Source organism: Ruditapes philippinarum, unplaced genomic scaffold (assembly GCF_026571515.1).
Source record: "Ruditapes philippinarum isolate M1 unplaced genomic scaffold, ASM2657151v2 ctg2436_1_1_1_1, whole genome shotgun sequence".
In the NCBI taxonomy this organism is placed as follows: Eukaryota; Metazoa; Mollusca; class Bivalvia; order Venerida; family Veneridae; genus Ruditapes; species Ruditapes philippinarum.
The window spans coordinates 257,962-272,083 of NW_026864948.1; the positions used below are offsets into that span (position 1 = coordinate 257,962).

At 31.8% G+C, this 14,122-nt stretch overlaps 1 protein-coding gene across 1 annotated transcript; it reads right to left on the bottom strand.

The window, feature by feature from the left end:
* Positions 1-893: 893 nt before the first annotated feature.
* Positions 894-10,822, bottom strand: LOC132727366 (uncharacterized; the record flags this gene model as incomplete). The annotated part of the gene is made up of 5 exons (XM_060712805.1): positions 10,210-10,822; positions 7,743-7,787; positions 5,124-5,195; positions 3,422-3,484; positions 894-1,288 (listed from the first exon to the last, which is right to left on the bottom strand). Coding segments are annotated over exons 1-5 (699 nt in total), but the record flags the coding sequence as incomplete, so codon positions are not given.
* Positions 10,823-14,122: the final 3,300 nt, after the last annotated feature.

Below are 14,122 nucleotides of genomic sequence, written 5' to 3' on the forward strand. Positions count from 1 at the left end.
CCAACAACAGTTGCTATGGTCAGTGCTTATCAGCAATTCTATTTTTAGAATATTGGCCACTTGTAAATCTCTCCTATTTTAAGTTTTGTTGCAATTTACATGACTGTGTAGATTTGTAACACAAGCTTTGGTCAGGGATGATATATGTAAACAGTTTTATTAGTCAGTGACTTTGATGTTACTTGGTGCAAAAAAACTTAAGGTTATATAGGGATACAATTTTAACTGTTTTATATACACTTATTAAATATTTTACAAATTTTGCATATCATTTAATAATAGAATGAACATTTCAATTCAAATTCCTTTTTTTTTACTCTAGATTATGTCAGGATGTGTGTGTGGTGCAAAGACAGAGACAAGCCAATTCCTGATGACAGCGCCCTCAACAAGGCTATTACTCATTGGATAGACCTCTCCAGGAAAGAAATGAATAAAATTGTTAATTGAAATTAATAAATAAGAAATGTTCAAAAGGAAAATTGATTTTGTTTTTAGCCAAAAAAACGAAAATCTGTACAGAATATTTTCTGTACAGATTTTTTTCTGTGCAGAATTCCCTTTCAGATATTTCCTATGGACAGGGTTAATTCTGTACAGAATATGAAGAAGCCCAGATTTTTTTCTGCCCAGATTTTTTTTCTGCCCAGATTTTTTTTTTCTGCCCAGATTTTTTTCTGCCCAGAAAATAATCGGCTTAATTTAAATATTTCAGAAAAAATCTGTACAGATTTCGTTCTTTATCCTTATTGCTAAAATCTATTAATAGAATTCTGGTTCAACTTTGTTTCATTTAACCAGATTTTTTTCTGTACAGACTCTGTACAGAGTTTTCTAAATAAAGTCTGTACAGATTCTGTCTGCATTCTGCCCAGACTTTTTCGTACAGGTATCATTCTAGCCTTGTCCATGAAAGAGACAGGTTTGACCTTTTCGTGGAGTACCATATTATGAGAGTATCCAATTCTCAGAGCAAAGATCCTTGGAAGAGGTCTGAATAGATTACACTTAACGGTCGTATATCCAAGAGTTCCTTTCCTGTGTAATGTTTGTAGGGCTTCTCTTGTATGGTTACCACCCAGCACCTCTACCTTTCCAGACCCTTCCTGGTATAAGGTGCTGTGTGTAACCATATCATCTGTCAACATTCCCTGAAAAATAACCACCTGGCCACAACTGTTGTCCGAAAATGACTCTGTCAGTTTCCCTACATGATCATGGTCCAGGACTCTTGTAGCTCTAGAAGGATGTGGGGCAATCAGATTGTCAATATGGACTTCCACTGTACCTGAAAAGATGAAAATGAATATATAGTATATACAGACCATCTTCGTTTCCTTGCTCAAAGTCCAGCAACATTTTGTATATTAACTGGCAATAACTCCTGAAATTTGGGGCCAGAGACATTTTCTCAGTCAAGTTGTTTGATGTTTGTTTGATTCTTTAATCATCAAAGGAGGTGCGAATTAAGGCTAGGGTTTTAAGGTGACAATAAAGTCAATTACCAAATGAGATTTTTTGCTTAGTAGATGTATCAACCTTTCCTGAACACATTTGTAATTTATTTTTGGAAGCAGTTAGTCTAGAAACTATGTTTTGAAACGTTTTAAAATGGTACCTAAACCTTTTTTATCTGCTATGCGCATAAACTGTCAATTATCATTGTCATTGTTGAGGCATCAATGAGGGAAATCGGTAGTAGAATTACATGTTTATTTGTTATTAGTTGATACTACTCATTCATGTATCAAACAAATACTGTACATCTTTTATGAATATCTCAATATTATATTGTCTACCTTTATTTAGCCTTTTTTTTAATAAATTAAAAAATTGAATGCCAAGATTTTACATAAACTATTTAGCACAGCAGCAAATTGCATGACAATGCGAATGATTAAAAACAATGTAGTTGCTAAAATATCCTTAATGTATGAAATAATAATTTATTTGTCCCGTAATCTGATAGACACTTCATTACTGGTTTCGTAGCAGTTTCCGGTCACAAATCGCACTGTTTAACAAATCAAATAAAAATCAATACCAAAAAGGCCTGAAACGTAACACCTTTTTTCACCTTTAATCAAACTTGGGTCATCAGCAATAAACATCTGGTTTAAAGTACATGAAAGGGAATTCAGATATGAAGGGAATAGAGTAAGGGATTTTTGTTTGTTAAATCAATGACTTAATTATTTTCAATTACGTAATATGTGTGTGAAAAAAGTCGCATAACATGCCTTTTACTAAAAAAGTTTTGCACATAGGGAGAATGCAGTAATTTATAGAACTCTTTGAAATGTTTTTGAATATTTTGTTCTACATCAATAAGGTGAATAAAAGTTTGGAATAGGAGTTTTCATGACTTTTTTTACAGCAAAGGTTCTTTCTCCCTTGGTTTTCTGCATTTCTATGTCAAGGATAAAAATTAAAATGCACAAAAAGCAATAACTACAAATTAAGGGAAGGGGCGTAGGGTTGGGGGGGGGGGTTTGACAGTTCTTCTGCACTACACTTCTTCTCATTCAGACATATCTACTGGTACCGTTGGCCTAGTGGGTAAGGCGTCCGCCTTCGGATCGGGAGGTCGAAGGTTCGAGCCCCACGGGGAGCGTTAATTGAAGGATGAATGTTTCTCGTGGGACTCGTTCCGAAATGGCCGCTTCATGAGCCGCGAGGTAGTTAAAATGAATGGTTACCGATATCTATCCGCCTGGCGCATGGCATAGTGGTAGGAATTGGGAGGTACATGGTATGCAACCAAAAGGTGTCTCATAAGTCAAAATGGCTGGCCCTTTCAGTAGGGGTGACACTATAATAAACAAGACCTTTACCTTTTTTTTTTTCTACTAACAAAGTTTGAAGTTGATCCCTTTTATAATTCTCAAGTTATGTGCTGGACAAAAATCAAAGTGTAGCAATGAGCAAAGGGCAATACCCTAGTCCGGACAAAGTTTTGTTCTTTTACTTAGCATTATTACATGGTTGTTAGGAGGGAAAACATTTTATTTGATAATATTTATATTTAAGTTTAATCAATGTCAATTTTGATGAAATTTTGCAAAATGTTAAGTGCCACAACTTCTGTTATGAATTTTTTAAATGATTCAGACTTGACACATCAATTTGTACTTGAAAATTGTACTTGGTGCACCATGATAACACTGTATCTATGAGATCATAATCTCTGTGTACTAACCACTAGTCTAATTGACAAAATTATAGACCCAAGTATTTAAAAACTGTGCATGGAAGTTTGAAGCTTAATTTAAACCATTCTAAAGTTGCCTACTGCCGGTATTGGTGACATGAGGACCCTAGAAGGGCTCTATCCATCAGTTACACTAATTTAAAGGACAGAGGTTCACATTAAATTAGGCTCTACTACAAAATTGTGCTGTTTTTTTAAAAAACATCTTACCTATATTATATTCCATCAACATCTTATCTTCATGGCTGTTAGCTGAAAGTATCTGACTTGATGCTGAAAAAATTGGAAGATAATAAAGCAAACAGGAATTTCACATTTTTATCTTGACAACACAAAGGATATAGAAAGTTAATACATCCAGATTTGTGAACAGTTAAATATCTTCAATACTGTACATGTATTGAGTTTGCTGAAGCAAATTTTCGCAGAAAGGATCATTTTGGGGGTCTATATACAAATATTTGTGCTATTTCATTTACAGAGTTGACTGCCGAAAATCATAAAATTGCGTAGACCGCTGAGGTTAAAAAAATAATGGAAATTACTCTTACAAGATTTTGGAATGGTGTAAAATACGTACGAATGCAGACAATGTTAAAAATCAAATTAAAGTTATTTTTAAAATCTGGGGTCCAAAAATATGCTAATGCACAGACGAAGACATTGTCAAGCGGACATATTATGGTAATGCCTGTGTGCCTGTATGTTTTTTTCCACAGTTTAACAAAATTTAACACACTGTATATAAATCAGTTTGAATTTTTTCTGAAAACTATCTAGAATGGTAGAAAATGGTCAAACTAAAAAAATAAATTCAATATCTTTAATTCAGTCATTAACACTTTTCAGAAGTTTAAAGTGTTTTCTATTGATGTCAAAATGTAGCGTCAAATAGCGCATGCAAAAACAGCCAAAACAAAACGCTATTTCAATGTTGCAACCAGTTAAAATTCATATTTCTTTCATTATAAATACTCTGTGTTTTGCTCAAAACATATAAAAGGAAATAAAGGACCAGCCTTTAAAGAAGGTTTCTTAAGAAGGCAAAAACAAATTAAACCACCAAACATATAGTCCAAAGATAAACATATATCTAAATTTTTTGTTGACATGTTAGAATGGAAATAGATATTAATTCTTCATGTATTATAGTATGATAATGCACAGCTTTTGTAATTAATCACTTTGAGATTATATTACTACGCATTTGAATTCACACCATGCATTATTCTACAACAATGCACTTAGAGTTGATATCTATTTCCTAAACATTGTTCATTATTGTAATACAGTATATCGCCGTTATTCAATGTTAGATTGAAAAAGGCATGTATACTAGAAGACACTTCTACTGCAACTCCCACATTTTTTTATTTATTCAGAATATTGCGGTTAATGAAATTTGCATTGTTGAATTTGAAATTTACAACATTATATAATATGTGTTGCCTGTAAATTTGATTTCAGTGAAAGTACAAAGGTTAAAATTTATTGCATAAATTGAAAAATAAAAAAAAATAACAATAATGAAAGGATTATTTTATATTGGCAGTTAACACTGAAAAAATCCTTAAATTTAGCAATATTACACATGTATATTCTAATATGTATGTGATATAGATTACATGGTAACATTAAAATCTGTTTGATACATTCATCCAGTCCTTAATCAATTGGAGCAAAAAAAAGTATTTTTTAAAGGATTTAAGTGAATTTTTTCTAGGATTTTATAGCAGTTATATGGTGTAGATGATGCAGAATATTGCCAGCTTCCACTACCAAACACTTGCCTCATATTTTTTAATAAGCTTACTGGCTCAAATTCCATTCTTATTAACAAAGAAAAACTAATGGAGGGATTTATGGACATTAACAGTGGGTATGTATGCATTGCTGTTTATATATTTCTTACCATTAGTCTCTGATTCAGATGTTCCATTTGATGCCAAACCTTCTTCTAAAGAATCAATACCTTCGTTGCTCCCTATAAAATTCAATAAGTGATTATTAGTGATAACATTATATATATTAAAACTATATATATATACTCAACATCACTAACTCCGCGTCATCACTTATTTCACGATAATGGCATATTTTTTTGTGACCAGTGTTAAAATTGGTTAGAATTGACATATTTTGTTCAAACACCTAAACAACAAAGTTTTTGTGCAAAAAGTTTAAATCTATAGATTTTTACATAAAACAGAACAAAATTTTCAATTTTCTTCAAAAAGCAACAATAGTCTGTTAAATTTGTGCATACGTCTGAAACAATCATCATTTTCTACATGTTCTTGTTTGTTGACAAAATAAATTTTGAGTTACAATGTAAAAATACTTTTAATATTCAAAATTATGCAAAATAACATGTAGAAATTTAAACTGAAACAAGAAAAATCTGAAATAAAACACCATTACTGCGATTTAAATGATGACATACTGTTTTCAAAATGGCCAACATATGGTCAACATCTGGCTTATTTAGACTGATTTTAACTATATATATATTGTTGTTTCATTGTGTCATACAGAAGAAAATACCTATATGTTACAGCTTATGACAATTCTTGTACCAATAAATTTTTATGTGTTGTTTTCTTTCTTGCTTCAAAGCGTTAAGTACCGTGAACTAAGAGGAGCACAGTATATATATATATAATGTCGTAAAACTTAGATTTTTTTTCTTCATAATTAAAATTTACTTTAATCATACTTAAACATAATGGTTATTATCTTGTGTGTTCCTTTTCTTTGTAACATCAAAAATATTTTTTTTTACACAAACGAACCTTTCATCAGATATTTCACAAAGATGTCGCCATTTTTTAGGGCATTTTTTGTCTGTTATAATATACTAGTATCTGGATGTACTGCAGTGTGCAACTTGATCAGAATATGTCCTTAAATGTTGACCAGTTTGATAACAAATGTCTTTCATTACTCTGTAACTGTAGGAGTATAGGACACATTTAAATACATTCATCTTCTAAAAAGATTTGTCCAAAAAGTATACAATTATCAAAAATACTGCCACAGAAAGGGTTTTATAAAATTCCAAAATCCTGGTTTAAGCATGTTTGTTTGCTGTGTCTCAGATTTTTTCCATCTTTTTTCTGAATTTTTTTAAACACCATTTGGAATGCATTCAAACTCTGAAAAATGGTTAAGTTTTCTCCTTTTATGTGAATACCTATGCTAGCTTTTCACTCAAAAAGCTTTATTACTTAAATGAGGGGCATTACTGAGCAATCATGAATTACTGAGTTAATTGCCCTTTGAAATAAATTTAAATTTTGATGATTTATCAGTATTTCAAGTTTGAATTGAACATTTTATATTTTAAAGATTTTGAGGAATGATCCTATATTAACAGGTTAGCAAGGACCTTTTAAGGTAAAAGTTAGAATTATTTGCCCTATAGTGATAAGATGAAAGATATTGATTATTAATGACAGACTAAAATGTTTGAAGGGAATTGCTTTGAAACTTTCTCTAACAAAAATGTTAACCAAGCAGATAACAATGGCAACAAGAGAGTACATGATCATGATAATGAATATTGACGATAGTTCCATTTTTTTAAAAAGTGGAATTTAAAAATATAAATCAATTATGATAAATAGCCAACCTTAAAAAATATGTCACACTATTTATACCCTTCATTGATAGCCTGTATAGATTTTAATTCTAAAATGCCTTGTCTCTTCTTTTTACATGATGCTAAAAGAACACCTCAAATACACATGAACTCACATGTATGAACCCCACTAAAAACAAGTGCCTACAAAATTTATTTTTTCATTGGTACTGTAAAATCATGTTTACTGGTAATCAAGTAAAACCTGGATGTCTTTCACATAGACCATCATTCTATTTTTCTATGATTTGTAAACTGTCACTTATAGGTATGTTATACTGTGTAAGTGGATATTTATATGTCACAAAAATTTGCAAATATCAGAAAGTGGATTTATGTATCACAAGATGTTTCCAAATCTTTCCAAAGAAGAACTATTTATGAAAATGTGATTTCTTACATTTAATACTGTTTTTTGTGATATCATTAACTAAGCAGGTACATGTTAAGAGTATGCCATTATTCTAATCATTCTATTCAGTTGTGTAATACCTCATCATTTATATAATTGTTTGAAATATACATTGCTAGTTTGATAAAGAACCTGATTACACATTTCTTTGTCATATCATGAAACATTATATTGTTATATGAATAAACTGCTATTTACACATACTTTGTATATTGTTTCTTAATAAAACATTTGTAATTTGTCCAATATAATTATTATCTCAGTACCTGAACAGCCAAACTTATTCATTGGAGATGCTGTTTATATAAAAACATAATTTCATATGATAGAAGGAAGTTTGTGTAAAAATAAATTATTTGTGTGAATAATTTCAATTTGCAAAAATCACAAATATTTCCACGTTACAAAATTAATCACTTGTATAGTAGTTGGAAGGTTCTTTTGCATTATTTAAGAAAAACTGCTGATAAATCACCTACCAAAACTATCTTCAAATTCTAATGGGCTGGTACTTCTGTCAATTCCTGAAATGAAATTTAAACAATAGCAACTCTATGCAGTCTGAATGAAAAACTTTTTGTGCCCGCACCAATTTTAACTAGCCCAAAAATTCTAACAAAAGTTGTGGCCAGGTTTTTTAAATTTACTTAAGTATGGAGAAAATAATGCAAAGTGATAGCACTTGATTTACATTTATTTCTGATATTCTTAGAAAGGGTCAAATAATTTCATTTACATGTAGCTTATGACATCGTAGCTTACTAGAAAAAATTCAATATGCATATCCCTCTTGGTCATAAAAAATACAATGGGTGTAAATGCTATATATAGATTATTTTGGAAAATTTCCCTCAGCCATTGTGTCTGTATTTTTTTCGGATCTCAAAACATTGCAAGACTGTTGGACTACTCACCCTACATTTTATGCTAGCCTGAAGGAAATTTTACTAGACTGGGGCTCGGGCTTTGTCTATTTTTTGCAGACTGTCTATAGACATTTTACAGAAGTTAGATAGATAGATAGATTTATTTCGGCAAAGGAAGCATATACATAGTTGACAATATAACATAGGATAAAATAATGAACATTATTAAATACTATATCACATACGAGTAAAACTATGACATGCTCACCAAAACCAAGGATAACACAAAAAAGGGCAAAAAAGCTCTTATTTCCATTGTGGTCCTTTGTATTGGCGGCATGACATAGAGAGGCAAACCTTAATATAATCATGTTTAAAAATACTAATAAATCATAAAAATGTATATCCAAGTCAAATCTTGAGTTAATGATACTCCTGTTTACAGCTAGGATTTAAAACACATTACTAAAATTGTAATAAGATAAATGGCAGACAATTTAAAATCCTGAGCCAAATATGTAAAACATGTTTAAAAAATTTTTTTAAATACTGTTCATAAGATGACTTTTGATGGCAACCTTAAAACTTTGTAACCTGTTGATCTCCGTTAACTTTACAGGTAAATCATTCCATAATTTAATACCAGAGAAAGCAAATGATTTAGAACCCTGGCCTTTGACCTTAGGTAGACAATATCCACCCTTTTGACTAAGTCTTGTACTATAATTATGAATGGAATCTTGTGAAATAAAGTGTTCAGACATGTAATCCGGAGATAGGCCATTTTTTATCTTAAAAACATGACACAACATTATCTGTTCAACTCTTTTGTGGACCGGTAACCAGTTAAGGGACTTAAAGTGGGATGGGTCAATGTGGGCTCTAGAGTCCAAGTCAAGTACAAATCTCATTATTTTGTTTTGACAAGTTTGTAACTTATTTTTTAAAGACTGTGTCAAGCTATTATACCAAACAGAGCATGCGTAATCATAGTGACACTGAATAAGAGACATAACCAGAAGTTTCTTGGTATGCTGAGTAAGAAACTCTTTCTTGCGGTAAAGAAATTTTAACCGAGAGTTGGCCTTCTTAAGAACAGACTCGGCCATGGCGCAAAATGACAGATTTTGGTCTATAGTAATCCCAAGATACTTGATAGATGAAGTTGATTCAATGGATGTACCATCACAGCCTCACAGGTTATATGCAGGTTATATTGCGACCTAAGTTTTTGCCTGGACCCAAATAGAATTGACTCGGTTTTACCCATATGCAATGACAACTTATTGTCCACTAACCATTGGCTGACCAATTCCATATCATCTGTCAATGCCTTTTCAACAACAGATAAACTTTTACCAGATACAAGGATACCAGAATCATCAGCATACAAAAGCAATTTATTTTTGACCACAGCTGACATATCATTTACATAAATTAAAAAGAGAAGAGGTCCAAGGATTGAGCCCTTAGGAACACCACATGTAATTTTGGAATTGGAAGAATAAGTACCAGAGACATCTACAAGCTGCTGTCTATCTGATAAATATGATTTGAACCAATTTAGGATGTCAATACTAAGACCTGATGCTTGCAGTTTCATTAAAAGAATGGAATATAAGTGTATAAAAAGGAAATCAGTGTTATGTATTAGAATAAAGCCTTATTATAATTCATTGCATTTAAGATGCAAGTTTAGAAAGAGGACAACAAAAAATATTGAAATTTATGGCTATCATAAACTTTCAATTATGATAACAGTCAGTATCTCCTTAAAAGACCACAATTAAATAACAAAAACTGGCTATTTAGGTTTACATCAGGATGTGCGTCTTCATTTTGCATGAACTTAATGCACCCGGACCCTTCTTAAGATTCCAAACCCTTCAGATATATTGGAGATGTAATATTATCCAGAGATGTCTCATTAAATGGTAAGTAAAAATCATAAGTGTAACATGTATCAGCAGTTGGTTGGGACAATGTGGTAATTTTGCGATCAGTGTTATGTATCAGAATAAAGCCTTATCATAATTCATTGCATTTAAGATAAGCATTGAATAAAACAGAAATAACCTACCATTGCTTTCCCAGTACTGGACAAACATACTACGTGCTTGGGGTGCTGCCAAACAGAGAGCATTTGCATCGGTTTTGAACATCTTCATTTCAACTCGCTTAACAACCTTCGATGGAAGCATCATCTAAAAGATTACAACAACAGAAATTATACCTACAATTTCTCCCAATGAAAAATATTTTAATTAAAGGAAGAATCAATGCTAATTTGCATTTAACATGTCAGACATCTGTTTAAGCAGAAACTTTGATATATTGACAACTAAAGCCCCTATCTTTCGTGGTGTGTTTATCATTTTGAAAAGAGTCTGCATGCATAAATTGCTTGTTTACACAGACTGTATATGTATCAATACCGTAAACCATGACTAATTGTAGAACGGTTAAAATTGTGACAGAAAAAGTGCCGATAACAACACAAATTGGGTTAGCAATCTATGCATACAGGCAGTTACCGGAAGTACATAAATTCCAGATACTCAAGAAATAATTGCCGATTTAAACCGGGTGGTGCTAATAATCAGTGTTCGACACTAACCCTGCAAGGAATTTTTAAATTGGCAAGTCTGGTGTCCTGTTGGGATTTTTAAAATTTCAATAGAAAATATTATACTATATAATTGAAATTGGTCTATCAACTTTAAAGAATTCATATAAGATGGTAATCTTGCAAAAAGATAATAAACATGATAAACTTGCAAAAAGTAAAAAGGAAATGAAATATTGTATACAAAACACAAAAAATCTCCAAAACCAAACATTCCAATGTCAGTGATTTGCTGATATTTTTCTGTATTTTCAACCACCCGGTGGAAAAAATGACCTGTTTTATATAGACTAAGTATTGTTTGATATTTGATGTTTACTAAATTACTATCATATAAGAACACTTACATAGTGAAGAAAGTCTGCAATTCCATAATCAATAGTGTACTGGATTTCGGATAAACACTGCGTGATTTCCTTTTTATACACTGATTTGGTGATTATTTTTAAATGCAATAATTATTTGTTCTTATCTTTCTTATCATGAAATTGATATCATTAAAGATTCATTATGTAAAGGAATTATTTAAGTAAGGAATTATGAGCAAAAATTTAGTTTCTTGCTGCAATGCAGTTAAACCCTCAGGGACACTTGTCTTTTCTTGACAAGTTTATTTAAGTAGGCCTATAGTACAGCAATATTATAATATAAAATGAAAATTCCTAACTGGAATATGAAAATCCATTGAATCTTAAATAACTACAAACAAAGTGACAAATAAATCATACTTATCAGGGCCGGCAATATCTTATTTTGACTTACTTGTCCGTTTTTATGTAAAGCATTTTTTAACTTGTCTGAATGATATTTACATAGTTAATTCTTGAAAATCGTCACTTGTCCATTTAGACTGTGGGACAACCTAGGCAATATGGACAATTGATTTTGCCTGCCCCATGCTTATTGAATTCAATTTATTATGACCCTTTTGATTCTTAGACATGACATGGTAGTCTGTATATTAGCTACTGGACTTAATTTACAAGAGCCAACTGCATGTGTGATTTTGTTACCCAACTTAATAATGCTTGAAAGTAACATGTGGATTTCATTCCTTCATTACTAAAAGTTATTACACATGGGCTATCCGATCAACATTCCAAATGGTAGAACTAAAGAATAGTTAAAACTAGGTCAATATCAATACCGGAAGACATTACAGTTTTTTCATAATCACATCAATAAAAAAACAGGGACCTCTACTTTAAAGAGGGGACTTTTAAATTCAAAAACAGATGGGATTCCTCAGGCTGAAAAGCTAGTGTCAACCCCTGATAATAGGAGAATGAAAAGTGTGAAAAGAGCACATTCAAGTTAATCCGTTTTTTTGTTGTCAATATTTAGTCAGGCATCATATTGTTACCAAAAAATCTCAAATTCATACCGTAACTGTGACATTCAAACATTGCTGAATTAAGTTCAGGGTTCTCGGGGACGCTTATTTCGGCGTCCCGGTACGCATGTTTATTACAGCTGGACGCAAATATTTCAGAGCAAGGATTCCACGTACTTAATTTTGCCTGGGGACGCATAAACATTACCGATTGTTTACAACCAGAAATACACAAATGCGTCAGCGCGTGTCAGTCTATAGGTAGGCGGTCCTATGCACATCGACCCGTGAAGCAATTAGCCAATCAGCGATAACGCTTGTAAACGATCATTATCAGACTAATGTATACACGCGCTGTACAGTACATGTAATTACCAGATATAACACGAGGTGATAATTTTATATCTTTGATCAACAGTTGATTGGAAATTAGCAAATTTTACCGACAAAAGGATAAAATTATCGGCTATTTACGCCGCAAGTTTAAATGACAAATGAGTGTAATTTTGAATGATTGTCGAATATTTTCGGCATTTTCTATGCACGATTTTGCTTTAGTTTCATTCTTGCAAAAACTTTCGATAAGGCTATTAAGAATTTAAGATATTGTGCCGAAATGCCAGGACAACAAACCAAAATACACATACGCTTTTCTTTGATATTTAGTTTATATCCGAAAATTGATCCCGAACATCGGCGATTTCACGTTCGCCAGAAACCCTAAAATTTCGCAAAAATTCTCGGTTTCCAAGCCAAACATGCGAATGAATTGTTCCTTTATTATTTAATCAACATTAAATCTTTAAATATCGATCTTCAATTTGCCCCCTTTTGAAGATATTTGCTAAAATAATTGTCGATCGGATGAATCTCTTACACACTGTTTGAAGCTGTACACGATTTTCCTATTCATTCCGCTAAACGCTGCCTATATACATTTACGTTTTTTTTTACAAATATAAACTTTTTGTCTTTAGAGTGGACTTATTTAACCAGAATGAAATTTGATTTGGTATAAAAGTGGGGAAAAAAAAACGATTTCCATGTGTTGATGCATTATAATGAAATAATTTCATAATAAATATCAACAACAAAACAATAATTATACATTGTAGTTCAGAGTTTCTTTTGAATAACTATAAACTTTGGAAGTCTCTTGAAGATTCAAAATATCAGCAATGCTATTGTGAGCATTGAATGACTAATCTGTAAACATATTAATTGCGACGCGCTTTTGGACTCCAACTTTTTCAGGGTTGGGAGTCCATGGACTCCATGTTTTAAAGTCCTAGTGAGAACCCTGAAGTTAATCACACAAGCCCAAAATAAAGTTATACCTACTAATGGATAAATGGTGTTTGATTAACTAAGGGGCATAACTAATGCTGGAAGTGTTCACTACAATTGTAATGAATAACTGTTTCCATTTGTGATATTTGTTTTCCTTTCATAGACAGTGAAATTATATTTCAATCTTACATGCAAAACAAACAAATATCCTCTATAAGATTATCAGTGATTTTTTTTTTCCAATTTTCAAAACAACCTGTGGCTTTCTGAAGGGGAATGTATAGCGGAATAATTCACAAAAGGGGGAAACCTTAAAAATCAAATTTCAAACAGCTGAAAATGAAATTTACCCACACATTTTATGGAAAAAAAACTATTTCAATTCAATTTCGAGTGAGACTAATAAAAGGATTGGAGCACCACACTAAATACCATATTCCGGTATATATACCGGACACGGCGCTTGAATGATAAAATGCTAAAATCTTGCCTTTTTACCCAAAGGAATGAAATTTAAAAGGTCTAATTCATCTTTTCACACCGATTTATGTATGATAATGAATGAAAAATTAAAAAAGCGGCGAAAGAAATGATATTTGTCTGTTTTCTGATATTGATTTATGCAAGTGTCTAGGGGTACTGCTCCAAACCTGTATTGAGTTAAATCCTTCAATTTCACATGCATGGTATATGGCAGAGGCTCTCTATAGGGACAAATTTCTGTCTTCTAGCTCATATAAGTCA